The following is a 14,611-nucleotide window of genomic DNA, read 5'->3' as shown; positions in this document are numbered from 1 at the left end:
ACATCTGTCCTTGTCAGCGAATGCAATAATATTTTGCGAAAAAGTTACCGCATTGCACGCGCTCTAGCGGACAACACAGCAGTGAACATTGTTCAGCTTGTGAAAAAGTATTTTCAATTTGATTTAAAAAGAGGTGCGATATTGGATTAAAAATTGAACGATAAGCCGATTATTTCATAATAAATGAGAATCGCACGGCAATGCCGAGCTAATTGTACAATTGAGCTAAAACTAAGCGAATAAATTCGTAGGCGCGATTTGCGAGCGTTTGCCTGACAATGGTCTTCCCTCGACACGTGCCGGGACTCCCCTGATCCCCAATTCACCCCTCCCGATTCTTCGCCAAGCGGACGAATATCCTACATATACGTTATAGGCAGGCCTGCTCCTTTGAAAACTGCTCTCCCTGTGGAGCCCCATTCGCATTCACCCACCGGTCGCACTTCTCCCCAACTCTGCAGTTTGTTCCCGCAGCTTCTGTCGCCCAGCGCCAGTTAGTCATTACGCAATAATCGATATTGCGCTCTTCTATTCCGCCTTCGTGACGAACCGGATATGTACGTTATATCGTACCCAGGCATTTGTACAATATTTATGCGAATCGTCGACACACGGTGAGGAAATATTTCCAATTTATTCCACATCGGAGGGAATAATCGGTAGTATTTATTAACGTGCTACATTGCATGTGAATACAGCTGCGGTATGTAGTCGATAGATTTCTAAGGAATGCTCATACGCAATAGATCGGGGAAAGATTTTCTGACAAACTGTAACAATGATAGCTTCGAGGTCAGCCTAGAAGTGGGAATTCCAATTTGTTCAAACGAAGCAACGATAAACTCGAGTTAAACGAACCGACCGCTGGTATATTATAACCAGTCACGGTAGCGTTACCTGGCAATGTATTTACGTGTACTCTAATCCGGTACAGTTTCAAGTTCGTGTACAAATTAAGTTTGGATTATTAACTATTACGCTGAAACTATAGCGGGGGCATAGATACAATAAATAACTGACAAAAGTACGGGCACAGAGTGGAATCTCCGGGCTGGACGCAACAATGAACGAGTGAAACGAGAATGCGTATCAAATCTGTGGAAGGTTACGAAAAATTGTTTGAATCCTGTAAGATACTTGGACACATATTATACATCGTATAGGAGACGGACAAAATCCGAGCAGAAGTCGTTATTCCGAACGGACCGAAACTGTACCTACATAACACGTACGTTCTACTAATCGGCTTTGGTTCTTCATGAACGAGATTTACATAACGCGGCGTATCTTCCCACCGCGGTAACCATGGCAACGCACTCGTGGAAAGGGTCGCCTACTTCGGACATTACATGCGGGGTGGGTGCTGAATTAGAGTATACCACCGTGTGGCGTGAATCCACATACTGTTGGATACTGTTGATAGAAAGCCGAGTTTTCGATTTTCGTATACTTTTTCAGTTGCCTCGACCAAGACGGACTTTACCAAGGGGAAATGGTGGTAATTAGGTCGGATTTCCAACCGGATAAATTGCTCGTCTTGTATTACTGTGCCACAGTCCCAGCGTATATACGGTAAAGAATAAGAGCTTCACTCGCAGACAACCCCCGGCACATCGATACATTTTCAGAATCTATCTGTGCACTATATAGCTGTAGCAAAGGTAAAAGGCTTCCCGGCCAACGCGACGTCAGCCCTGCCTAGCCAAGCCTAATGGACTCAACATCGATCCGGTGGGACCGTTTCACACACCGCGGCCGACCAGTCTTCCAAATTCACCCAGGGTTTCGTCAAATTTTTCAAGAGAGCGATACAGTTCAGTTCAAGCTACGCGTGAAATTTTCTTTTTAACGTCTCTGCGCATATAAATAAGGTGTTCGGTCGCATATGTTTTGTTGGTGATTAGCATCGGATATTCGTACCGAGCGATGCGGCGATGGTGGAACAGTGATTGAAACAGTATTTCCGCCAATTGAATCCAAAGTTGGCATCTCCACAAATTCCGATCGATTTTTTTCACGCCGAATGAACAAGATGTTCTGGATAAACTCATGGGACATCTACATATATACCTAGATGCAAATATGCGAAACTGTAGCCAGCCGATGAGATGTGATTAAAAATAAAACAATCTAGCGGGTGAGAGGAGAATATCTCTGAATGTCGACTACTTGCGAGGAACCGTATGTTAAGGGCGGGGGAGGCAGCCTAGGGATGGAAGGGGATGGGAGGTTACTCGAGTCACGCTAGTTCGCGTGACCTATAATGACCTGGCGTGACTGGGTGCGTCAACGGATCGTTGTGAAAACTGTATACCTACACGTGTAGGTATTATCGATTGAGCTAATACGAAATGTTGACGAAAAAACTTTGACGCTCTCCACCTTGTGCATCGGTTCGCCAAGGGCTGTGGAAACAGCTTATATATACACACATATATATATATATATATATATATATATATTATATATATATATATATATATATATCTGTGTGTGTGTGTGTGTGTGTGTATATTGTATACACACCGTACTTCTGTAATCCACTTTTATGTACTAGTATATAAAGTCTGAAGCTTAAGGAAGGCGATGATCCTTTTATGTGTAAAAATTAGAAGAATGTGATCGACTACTTACAGGGGCATGATCGAGCGAAACTCAAATTCTGAAGTTGAGATGCTCTGGAACAGGAATGAAACGATCATTTTTCGGTTGCTACTGACATGAAATAAATTCGTCTCTGCCAGAGATTATACAGAATCCTACGCCCGAAGCCTTAGGAATCACGACGATCTTCCGTTTGTATTTTTCAGTCCTGTCACCGGATAACGTAACGAATTCGTTCGTTGCGTGTACCAACACTCAACTACGCGAACGCTACAGAGGCGTCATACCTACGGCATACACGTCTAGTGGTAATTACGGTAGACATACCTACCCTCCCCCCGCCGCCTCTCAGCTGTCGCATCCTATGTCTCGAAAATCAGACACGTGGATTAGAGTAAAAACTTTTTTCCAGAATAATTTTGAAATTTCGTGCCTTCCGTCGGCCATATTGGATCCACTATTTTTGTGGTTTCAAATTTTCATACGAAACTCGTAGTCGGCGACCTCAAAGACTTCGGTATGAGAAATTTGGCTTTGATCCAATAAAAACTGTCTTCAAATCCGATTCAATCAACGAGCATCGCGTAGTTTCAAAAAATTGGTTTTCCAGCGTAACCACAAGACAGAAATTGAGTATATGCTGGACAACGCAACGTGCACTGTTTCCCATCGATCAGCACCATCACGATGGATGTTTACCGATTAATTTACTCCGAACATCTTGAACAAATCATTCGAACCCACACTTGTGAAATTTGGGTAAATTAGAAGGCCCTTCGGTCTTACTCTGACGAGATATTACTTTCGTCGGGCCAGGTGAGCGTTCAAAGTTTCGTAGTCGCACCCATCTACATCGTTTATGCATTTGACAACGTGTTCATGATGCCACGTAAAGTCCACATCGAGAAACAATCGAGAAAGGAACCACGAGTCGATACAAGGGCTGAATATGACAGACTGTCCAATGGAGGAGAAGAGCTCAAGATAAGTATAACGAAGGCTTACGACAAAATAAGGGCCATCGAATCACAGGGTTAAACTGGAAACCGATTTTACCCTTCACTATTAACTTGCTTGAATCCGCGAGATGCGACGCACGTGATACCTGACAAACAGCCTCTATAGACGGAAAACTGTCTACATACTCGTATCTCTTTTGCAAATCAAAGTCGCGGAATGACTTTGCCAATGACCCTAAACTAGAAAATTTCCGTCAAATATTGACTCGGACTTGAATTTTTTTTACGAGTACTCAAGCGAAGGGATGCCTATGCGACTATCGGTATAATGTTATTGACAATGAATTGTTTCGCCATTTTCCAGATATCCCCGCTGTTCGGTATACCGGTTTGAATAGCCCTTGTGTTTACACATTTCGGTATCCAAAAGAAACGAGACGACCTGCAACTAAATTTATATATCTTCGCAAAACTGTTATTTGCCTATACAGAATCCGGTGGTTTTAGGTCAATGTTAAAAGAGCCGCATTGAGAGCCTGCCAGATATCCAATCGCTGACCTACTTGTGAAACTACAAACGGATCTGAAACTACAACCGATCATGATGTTCGACGATTTTTATTTTCTGTTCTCCGCAATTTTTCACCTCATTAATTTAGCGAACAAGGTAGGGATTGGTCGTACCGTTTGATAATCGGTTGCGGCCAGAGCACATCTATATCCGCATAGGGATACGACATACGAGAGAAGTTTTGTATGTACGTAAACAAAACAAATGTAAATCTGTTTGTACCCCACTGACAAATATTAAATCCTGACCCGATGTCATTGCATCATCTATGCACTCTGTATTGTCCAGTTTATCCATCGGTGGAGATCAATAGATTATAATTATTGAGGGAAGAATTTCGCAGCGATTGAGAAGGCGTCCAGACGAGCGCATAAATCCCCGCCACATGTCGACGCATGCGTAGGCATCTGTACCGCGGATTTCACATCTTTACATTATAATAAGAATCAGCCCGGATCGTATGATGCATGCTTGACCGCAATATATAACCAGTGTGTCGAACGCGTCACGATCGAGAATTGTTTGACATCGAGTATATCCCGGTAGACGTGTGAAGCAAGGGCTGCCCTACAAGTCCCGTGATAGGAGGAGAGAAAACTCCGGTACACAAGGGGAATGAACTCGACCCGTGTTATCGACTGAACGCACCAACCTGCATCGGGCTGCGTGCTCTCGCCTCGGTGGCATCCGCTCATACTTACACCGTTAAGAAAATTACCAAAGAATCGAAGCATCGTCAAAATAAGTATATCATTTTTGAAGAAGGATGGAGAAAAGGCGAAATATTTTTCCACAGGTGGGCAAATTTTCCCTAATCGCTATTTGCCAAAGCGTACGTCATTCATTGAGGAACGGGGTCTTTCATTCATTTTCAGTAGGCGGTCAAAATTGCCTAATTTTACACTGTTATTGTGCATGCAACCGGTGGGCAATGATGATTCCGAGTGAGCGTGAAGCCAGCTAGATATCATACGAATGATATGACGATTCTGTGAGGTGTATAAGGCAACAGTCAGCGATATTTTTCAGCTCCCATCAAATTTTTGTCTACTGTGCGGAATTGTATCTGTAAACAAGATGGGAAGTAGAAATATCTTACAGTTAGGGCGTCAGGGCAATCCGATGAGCCAGAAATGGAAAGAAATGATTCTCTTCCACGTTGTATGAACTTTCAATGCCAAATCAATATCCTGTGGCAGGGTACGCAGTCACGGTATATCCACTTTCCCTACATATTTAATATTATCAATACCCCAACAGGGTGCACTGGCCTGAGCCAGCCGGAGAATACATAAACGGCAAGGACGGGTTTGGATCACGGTTAAGGATGAAAGAATAAAGAAAGATAAGGTGAGGTGAGGTTGAGAGGACGGATAGGCGGATTCATTTATGGGGGAAAGTAAAAGAGAGACAGAGATAGGGAGAGGGATGGGCGGGGATGGTCAGGAAGGGTGGATTCGGTGTCGAGGGTTCTGGATGCTATTACAGGGGTTCCGTGTTTGAACCGTACCTGCGGCTGTCTACAAGGGAGAGGATACACTTCATACGCTTCGCGGTACAGCAACAGTGGTGGAAAATGCCTAGAACGTGTTGTTCAGTACTACGTAGAGAGCAGTTTTGGAATAAAACGGAGACAAACACTTGGGGTTGAAAACAGCAACGGAAATACAAAACGCATCTTCGCGATAATACAAGAGAAACACAATGCCGCTGAACGGTTTGAATCACAATGATTTTGTAAAGACATCGGGCGAGTTCCCAACTGATGCCAAGTCGTTTTAATTAATATGCCATCTATCGTTGCCATGTTCGATATGCCGGATTGTCTAGCTATCCTTCTACAATCATTAGTACGTGGTTGAGGTAAACGTTCAGGTATATTTCTCGGTAAAGTGTACTCTATGTACGCAGGTAGGTGTAAATACTCTCGGCATACGTATCTATACTATAACCTATCTACTTATCAGCCAGCCTCACACCGTGTCACTTCTTTTACTTGACACGCTTTTAACATGCACAGAATTTTCGTTCGTCACTGAGATAACTAACCAATGAATCCTTTCTTCTCGGAGGAACAGGGTTCCAGTGCCCCGTTTGATTCTCCAGACCTTTTGCTTTTCTGCACGTCAAGGGTTATTTTTTACATTCGTTATACGCGGAATAATTACATTTGTTACTTTCCTCGATTTTTTCAACACCTTCAAAGGCAACGTAGAATTACAATTGTTTGTAAAGAATTTTGAAATTTCTCAAAATTTAATCATCCAAATGAAATGGGTTCTCGACGAATGTAAATAATTACACGACGACGTTGCCCCAAGCATAGCCCTGGATATGCCTATTTATTCGAATACAGATCTACAATCTACATAATTCGATCAAGGTATATACTTGGATATTGAAATTATGCTAAAGAAGGAACCAGGTTCTCGGCATATTATAGAAAATATCACCAAACTTCACGACACACGTAGGGATAAAGTTCGGCTCCGATATAACCCGTAGGGTCTGTGACTAATCTGTCTGAACGTGATACCGTAATTGTTACCGCAAATGGATTTTTCATGTTTCTCTAAACAATCAGGGGGAGAAGAGATTTCTACGAGGGCAGTCTCAATTTCCTGATCACAGTAACGGGAGTAAATAGAAATCTCGGGACATTTATGCGACTACGTTATTTATATACAAGATGCGAAATAACGATCTCCATTGAGTAAAAAAAGATGAACGGGTAATGGAAAAACAAGGTAATGACAATTGATTACGGAACGAAACTAGAAGTATAGCTGATAAGCTTGGATATGAAGGCCCGATTAAATTTCCTACTTCTTTTAAGCGATATCCAACATTAATTTGATCTGCTATGAATATCATCTCTTCTTCATATAATTCCTGTAAGAGAATACCGGCGATACAAAGAATTAAAGACTTGCATACAATGGATTTTTTGTGTTTGGTATAATAATTATTATCGGTAATGGAGTTTGCAAAATGTGAAATAATTATTGCTAGAACACGATCGCAGCTTTCTCATCAGTTTTCCGGATGTGCAATTTAATCGTACAATCATAATTTTTTGAATTTCTTCGCGTGAAATTCGAATGTTTCCAAGAACGCTGGCTAAGTTCTTTGAGAGTGAAATCGTCCAGGTGAGCAGACTCCGCACTAATTGGGGAAAATTGGATTCGTATAATTATAGTGGCTCGTGCAATTACACTAACGACGGTACGCAGTTCTGAGAGAAAATGAAGTCACAGACTCGCAGAAACGTTATGGTGTTGGCGGGTTGCCTAGGGGCAAAATTCCTGGGGTGAGATATTTTCTCTGCCTCGCTTTAATCCATTCCTTGCCAAGTAGACCTCAATTACGACAACTGGCAGCAAGGAATATGCTACCGCGTTAAACTCCACATGCATGCGGATATAATGAGACAACTATCAAAGTCATGATACGTACTACAACATACGCCGACAGATTAAATAGTTCTTCACTGCCGTGGACGTGCTCTTCTTTAATCAATGAAATTGTCATTATCGATGGGAAGGAGATAAAACGTTTCAAGAGTCCTTCCAAATCATTGACATTATTTAGTTCCATTAGGACGATATTTTCTCTAAATCGGCGAGTTTACCGTTAAGTGCATTGTTTAATCCGTTTCGCATACATTTTTGGTCGAAGTTTGTTGGAATTTTTACAGGCGACAATATACTTTATTTGATGCAAGTTATTAAATTGCAAATTGTCTCGCGAATCATACGGCCAAAAAATCATCTGCCTTCGAAGTGAGGTGACACGTTAGCCGTGTATGGTAATTGAAAAATTTAATAGCACTTTGAATTACGCCAAAGCGATGAAAATAGCTCAGGAATAATCTCGTAAACGAATGAAGGGCTATTGAAAATATAAAAAAAAAAAAAAAAAAATACACTTCCGCCGTCATGACTTTTCGCGGTAGAATAATCGGAAATCTACATAGGTACACGCTAGTGCGCAATAACGTTGATTGAAATCAAAATATTCATTTTCCGAAATCATGTGTACCTTTAAATACGATCAATTAACGCCCATAACTCACCAGACTGAGAATGCTTCTGCCCCATACATCGTAGAATCCTTTATTGGTTTGCTCTTAAACACAAGAGGCTGAACTCCAGGCTCGACACTTGTCCTTTGTTTTTAATACGCAACGAGGGATGGTATCGAATGGAGACGACATTAAATAAAAATAACTCGGTATTCGAAAGAGCAAGTATAAAATATCTTCATTCTTCGTTGCACCGCGACGACACATGAAAAGATAATTAATTGCACAATCAATCAAAATACTTGTACAGTTCGAATACGAGCACAGATACTAAGAATCTCACAATGTTTCTAAACATCAGCTTCAATCTTCAAAGTGGTAAATAATTCACGATCGTGTTTACAGATGACTTAGCCACACCAAGGTTATAATTCAGCATAATTCGCGAGAGCATCACTCACCGTTTATACCGCAGTGACGGAGAATATTGACGATTGTGCAAGAGATACGAAGCAAACGCGTCCGAGGGACGCGGGCGTCGCGACGGCACTGGAGTTGGCGTGCACCCCACCACCATACCCACACCGCCGGACGCCATGACTCGACGCGTGAGCGGGTTGTTTCTCTACAGAGGGCTGAATTCGACGTTACGGGGTCGGCCAAAATGAATGAGTTCCATTTACGCACTTGTCCGCGTTCTATTCCGCATTTCAAGACCAACGCGTACCTTACCACAATTATAAATGCGGTTCTACGCTTACCGCTGCAAACCGCTGTATTTAATCGATTATTGTCCACGATTTCTAATTACTGCAGAAAAATGCTATATGCAAATGTCACCGTTGGGAGTAACAGGTTCGTTAAATTGAATGTAGGTATGCGCGGGTTTGCCATCGTCAAAAATCAATCATGTTTAAAGAATAGAGGAGATAGGCTCAAAAGCATTGGCTACGTTCCGTTGTATCAATAGGAATGTGGGTTGCTGGTTATATGGTAATCTCAACTTTTCTTACAGCTACTTATCTATGACGATGTCAATTAGTCAATCGAATCGCAGCTCAACATCTTGATCATAAAATTTCCTGTGCCTACTAACGTCCTCTCTGCTTAATTAGAAATTACATCATCGATCCGAAGAAGCAGCAAAAAGTAGTTACAGGCTTTCGAATCCCTTATACTCGGGCCGATCCAAGTGTTGCGTGACTCGTGTTGTCCTAATACCCGAGGGGGGGGGGGATCGACCCGATGTATCGAGTATGTCCTCCGTATACAGTTTCCGGGAGTTAATCAAGTCTCTATTCTCGCCGAAATGAAATTGATAAAATGATCCCATCCAGTATCACTATTGAGAAAGGCTTATCTCCGCAATAAAAATATGAGAAATTTTTTTACACAGGACTTAGGCTTTTTAATATTGTCACTCTGGAGACACGTATCCGGCCTTTCTTAACAGTGGCCGTCGCTGTGCCAATTAGTAAAGTGTCTGACATGTGGGAACAAACTTGGAACACGATCGTTAATGATCTCAGGATTCCCACGATTGATCATGAGTCAACGTATCAAGTGTAATGTAAGTGATATCGATAAGAACAGATCAACTATTGATTATTGCTAATGGAATTATGCGCATCACTATATCTTCAGTCAACGAAGAGTATTATATCTAAATGCGTATAAAAATCTGATACCAGTTTTCGCGAACACCTGCGTACATGAGAATTGAAACAAGTAAACACATATCAGATTTTTCTGTATCGTTTAAATTTACGGGAGCAGGAGTATCGATTTTCGAAGTGCATCGTCTATGTATGCCGAAGATGCGATTTCAAACAAGCATACATACAATGAGCGATTGATTAGCCATATCATATCAAAGAGAGCCGGCTATTGCGGGGAGGGTTGATTGAGGAGGATTGCTGAAGAAAGTCAGCCAGGGGTATCTTTTGAAGCAAGCGACAGAGTGCCGAGAGCGTGAAGGTAATAGCAGGACCCTGCATTAACTGATTCGCCAACGGTAGGTTTCTGTACAGGAAGCACCTCGCATCGTGCCTCGCTTAGTCGTGCCGACCTTCCCAGCTCGGTAACGTCCCATTTGTAATGACGCTGTCTTGAGCGATCTTCAGTCAACGCGGGGATTGTCTGACACAAAAACGTGTTCACTTGATTGAAAAAATCGTGAAAATTACAGGCATAGTCCACCTGCGAAAAAATTACCCCCGTAAGCATGCGTATATATTATGCATGTATACTTGACAGAAGTGTATCACGATGTATGATTCATTCCTTGTTATTTTTTTCCCTCTTTACGAAGAGCCAACTGCAGGGGAAACCGTGACGAAGTCTACGATCGAGGCAACTTGCGCAAATAGCATGCATCCAAGTTGAATGGAAAATATACGGGAACTGTAATCCCGCCAACAAATGCTATGGTGGTTCTTTCTTGCAGGAGACAGGTATTCGGACAAGGCGTAAACGATAGAGTACATTTCGGTGAGTACAATTTGAAACTTATATACTTTTGGAATTATCAATATCTTCTCCCGAAATCGATAAACTCATTCATTTTCATTCCATGATTTCGTTGAATCGAATGATCGGTACTGCACCGGAGACTTACGATGTCACCCCTGTTGAACGACCGTTTGAAGTGTGCCTACCATTTCAATCTCTGTTGGCATGATATGCGGTCGATTGACTTGATTTTTATTTGCCGAACACTGCATCACACCACACTGCAATCACCAGATTGTGAATTGGCAACGTGTGATATAGTGTTTCATTGTGACGGTTCGAACGCCGAAGTAAGCGAGTTTCATGCAGAACGTATTGTATGATGGACGGGCGTTTTACGCTGCTGATGACGTACGGATCACCAGGCAATTCTTTGTATAATTGACACCCGCACTGCAACTCTCATCTTTTTTAACGGTGTCATGCTGCATACCATCTTGTCTTACTCACCTTGACGGGAGAATGCGATTAATCCATTGTTTGCGAATCCTGGCTGCTCGTCGCTGTCACCGGAGCCACGTTGCCTACATACCATTGTATTACTCCCCCAGAGAAGGAGATCTGTCACCTTCCCCTACGGCTGTAAGACGTCGGAACGCAGTTTAAAAATGTACGCAATTCCTTACATCATTGATACAATATCGGACAACAATTTTACATGCGTACAACTTGAAGAAAACATCTCTTATTGTCAGATGAATCTGAGACTGGCAAGTCAACAGCCCAGTCAAGTATTACTCGTCGATTCGTCTGGTCCGGATAATTCCATTATTATTTTGTGTTGTCGCTCTTCATATTCCGTACTCCTTATTTTTTTGTTCTCTACTAATTCCTTTTGGATTCTTGGGTTGTAATTGTTATTTGCGTATTTTTACTGCTACGGCGATCCCATCGTATGCGAATACACCGTACAACATTGTGATAACCAAGCCTGTATGATAAAAAAAATTATTGAAGGTGCAACAATTGAGCAAGCTCACCAGGAGTTGGAATATTAGCACTCTTGTTGTTGTGCATAATTTCCATTTCGCTTATATCGCCTAGATATAACGCTAATACTGCTCTCATGTCATACCACTGTGTTAATGAAGATCGCATCTTGTATGCTCTAGCTATCGTGTTAAGTAGAGGTCGGACTCTGGTCTCCATGTGGAAACGGAACGCGGTATACAGTTAGTCGACTGCAGTCGACTGCGTGATGTGTGGCAGTTCTGCAAGTACATTTCGGAACACAGCCATGGTTCGAGTTGATGACAAACGTCAGTTTAGCCAACATCTAGGTTGCCCCATACATAACCTACACGGGTGTCGAGACCGAATGTAATGGTTGGGTTATCCCATTCTTATTTGAGTTTTGCAAACCAAAAACTAAGATCCCGATTGTGTGATTAATAAATCAGACGCGACATCAAAAAAAAAAAAAAATTATGCTTTCAACAACGAATTCACTCTTTCGGGGTATTAGCATAGCCAGAGTATGTAAACCCAATATAATTCTGACAATACTTTTATCGAAATTTAAATTCGTAGTCTGCATAAAAAAAAAAAAAAATAAATAAATCAAACTGATTGCGTTGGTGAATGTCTCAGAGAATTCTATTAACTTGGTTTAAATAATGTTTTTTTTTTGCAGGACACTGTGCGTATCCTTTCGATCAAACCGAAGATCCCGCATCGGTACAGTTCCTCGACTCCGATGAACACGATCGTCATGTTCGTCCCTCAACAAGAGGTTAGAACAATTGTTTCCGTCATCTTGCGCAATATGCGCATCGTATAGCAGTTATTGATAGAGGCATACAAGTAATGTCAGCAAATAAATATGTTCAGTTTTAATTGTATAGTATCATTTTCATTAGGCATGGATCGTAGAGAGGATGGGGAAATTTCACAGAATCTTGGAGCCAGGAGTTAATCTTCTGATTCCTGTAATAGACCGAGTGAAGTACGTGCAGAGTCTAAAAGAAATTGCAATCGATGTTCCCAAACAAAGCGCAATCACGCTAGGTAGTACTGATACGTTACTTTCAGCAGTTCCATAAAACAACAATCACACAGCTCGGTGATTTACCGCAACCTAGCAAACTGAAACAAGCCAGGAAATTCTGATCCACATGTAGAGTTGTTCGAACCTCGCCTCAACTGTAGCACCATACCTATCTGCTTATCATTTTAATGATTCTATCGCCAACTATTACTCAGTATTATCAAGTCATGAATAACTTTTCAGATAATGTCAACTTGAACATTGACGGCGTCTTGTATTTGAGAGTGAACGACCCGTATCTGGCATCTTACGGAGTTGAGGATCCTGAGTTTGCAATCGTTCAGCTGGGGCAAACAACAATGAGATCGGAACTAGGCAAAATATCGCTAGATAAAGTGTTCAGAGAAAGAGAGGGACTCAACGTTTCCATTGTAGAAAGTATAAACAAGGCCAGCGAAGCCTGGGGAATAACTTGCCTTCGTTATGAAATTCGTGAGTAAAGTTGTTTCTACCCGTCAGTCGCAGTAGCACCGACAGGTCGCATTTGAGGTCAACTTTTTTACCAACTATCTCAAATGCGACACACAATTAATTCTCTTTCAGGCGACATTAAACTACCAGTGAGAGTACAAGAAGCCATGCAAATGCAGGTAGAAGCAGAGAGAAAGAAAAGGGCTGCTATATTGGAATCTGAGGGTACGAGAGAAGCTGACATAAATGTTGCAGAGGGAAAACGTCAGGCCAGAATCCTCGCGTCTGGTAATTTTGAGTACCATGTTTTTTTTTTTTTTTCTCAAAAATTATTCCAACTGCTGCATACAAGTGTTGAGACATCCAATGATTTTTCATTCATTTACATCTTCATCTTTACCGAGTGAAGCAATACTTGTAGCTATTCAGGTTAATCTGGCTGTTGTAATAATCATTTCGTTCATGTTTCAAATACAAAATCCAAATGACCAGAGGCTGAGAAACAGGAACAAATCAACAAGGCGAACGGCGAAGCAGCGGCTATGTTAGCTGTCGCGGAGGCGAGAGCCAAAGGTTTACAGGTTGTTGCCGGATCTTTGGGTTTGGAAAATGGCAGAAATGCCGCATCGTTCAGCATCGCCGAGCAATACGTTCGTGCATTCAACAAACTAGCCAAAACTAACAACACTATGATCTTACCGAGCAACCCTGCCGATGTTCCCAACATTGTTGGACAGGTATGTACACTAAATTACGTTCGATCATCCAAGTTATTATTCAAGTGTTACGATGATTGCACTCGTCAAAGTTGACGATACATACTCTATTTTGACACATTTCAACTAGCATGAAATTAACCTACTCTTCTGGTACTATACAGGCGATGGCGATATACCAGCATATCGCACCCCGTCCACAAACACCGGACGATCCAGCACCGCAATTTAAGTCGAAAATCCCGCTCACCGTTGATACCCCGGATAACGCTTATGAATATTTTAGCGATAAAGAGGAGCTGGAGAAGCATAGAAATTCTACCAGTAAGAATTCGCAAATATTGTAAAAGTTTTCATTACAAAGTAAATAAATAAAAATTGAAAATGTAAAAATATCGAATAGTAGATCAAAAGCGATTGATTGGAAACCCTGAGAAAATTTTACAGACATAATAAGGGCAAACTGGATTAACATGAATAAGCTTGCACACTTCATTTCAAAAAGTGTGCATTTTAAGCGAACACGCTTGAACTTGTTTCAGAGACACTCTGTAGAAAAAATGTCAAAACTGGTGTGCAATCTTGTAGGAAGAATATTGAAAGTAATTCATCAATTTTCATCAATACTTTCAAGCCTAATTTCCGATCTTGAGATTAAAAGAGGCTCCTCGTTCATTTAAATGGATCGCTGAGCTTAATAATATTGGAGAAGTTGCATAGATCGCAAGATCCCAACTCCAATCAGGTGGATGAGAAATGAATTGAATG

At 41.6% G+C, this 14,611-nt stretch overlaps 2 protein-coding genes across 9 annotated transcripts in view; one reads left to right on the top strand and one right to left on the bottom strand.

Annotated features, from left to right (window-relative positions):
* The window catches only part of LOC107225433, a 28,857-nt gene extending 17,000 nt beyond the window's left edge, over positions 1-11,857 (bottom strand). For 2 of the 7 annotated variants that reach the window (XM_015665903.2, XM_015665904.2), the window contains exon 1: positions 8,210-8,695. The gene's annotated coding sequence lies outside the window, so the exon portion shown is untranslated. Of the gene's footprint in view, positions 1-5,233; positions 5,256-8,209; positions 8,696-11,119; positions 11,250-11,327 lie in introns of those variants that run through there. The other 5 variants (XM_046744556.1, XM_046744553.1, XM_046744555.1 and 2 more) reach the window with 5 other exon arrangements.
* On the top strand, positions 10,237-14,238 carry LOC107225443 (stomatin-like protein 2, mitochondrial). Of its 2 annotated transcripts, XM_046744564.1 has the most exons (8): positions 10,237-10,376; positions 10,470-10,648; positions 12,303-12,401; positions 12,529-12,676; positions 12,900-13,148; positions 13,260-13,415; positions 13,620-13,864; positions 14,008-14,238. In XM_046744564.1, the coding sequence occupies exons 3-8, from the start codon at positions 12,366-12,368 to the stop codon at positions 14,188-14,190; spliced, it is 1,017 nt and encodes a 338-aa protein (XP_046600520.1). In that variant the 5' UTR covers positions 10,237-10,376; positions 10,470-10,648; positions 12,303-12,365; the 3' UTR covers positions 14,191-14,238. The 2 variants fall into 2 exon arrangements, with proteins under 2 accessions (XP_046600520.1, XP_015521404.1); XM_015665918.2 differs by lacking the exons at positions 10,237-10,376; positions 10,470-10,648 and adding an exon at positions 11,897-12,144.
* The last annotated feature ends 373 nt before the right edge of the window (positions 14,239-14,611 follow it).

The sequence above is a fragment of the Neodiprion lecontei genome, chromosome 7 (assembly GCF_021901455.1).
Source record: "Neodiprion lecontei isolate iyNeoLeco1 chromosome 7, iyNeoLeco1.1, whole genome shotgun sequence".
Lineage (NCBI taxonomy): Eukaryota > Metazoa > Arthropoda > Insecta > Hymenoptera > Diprionidae > Neodiprion > Neodiprion lecontei.
The sequence above is the reverse complement of the archived record's forward strand: the minus strand, read 5'-3'. Positions and strand labels throughout refer to the sequence as shown.

Coding starts and splice junctions, on each gene's coding strand:
- LOC107225443 (XM_015665918.2), top strand. CDS start 12,097: ATGCTTTCAACAACGAATTCACTCTTTCGGGGTATTAGCATAGCCAGA. Junction 13,149..13,259: donor TTGCCTTCGTTATGAAATTC/GTGAGTAAAGTT, acceptor ATTCTCTTTCAG/GCGACATTAAACTACCAGTG. Junction 13,416..13,619: donor GGCCAGAATCCTCGCGTCTG/GTAATTTTGAGT, acceptor CCAAATGACCAG/AGGCTGAGAAACAGGAACAA.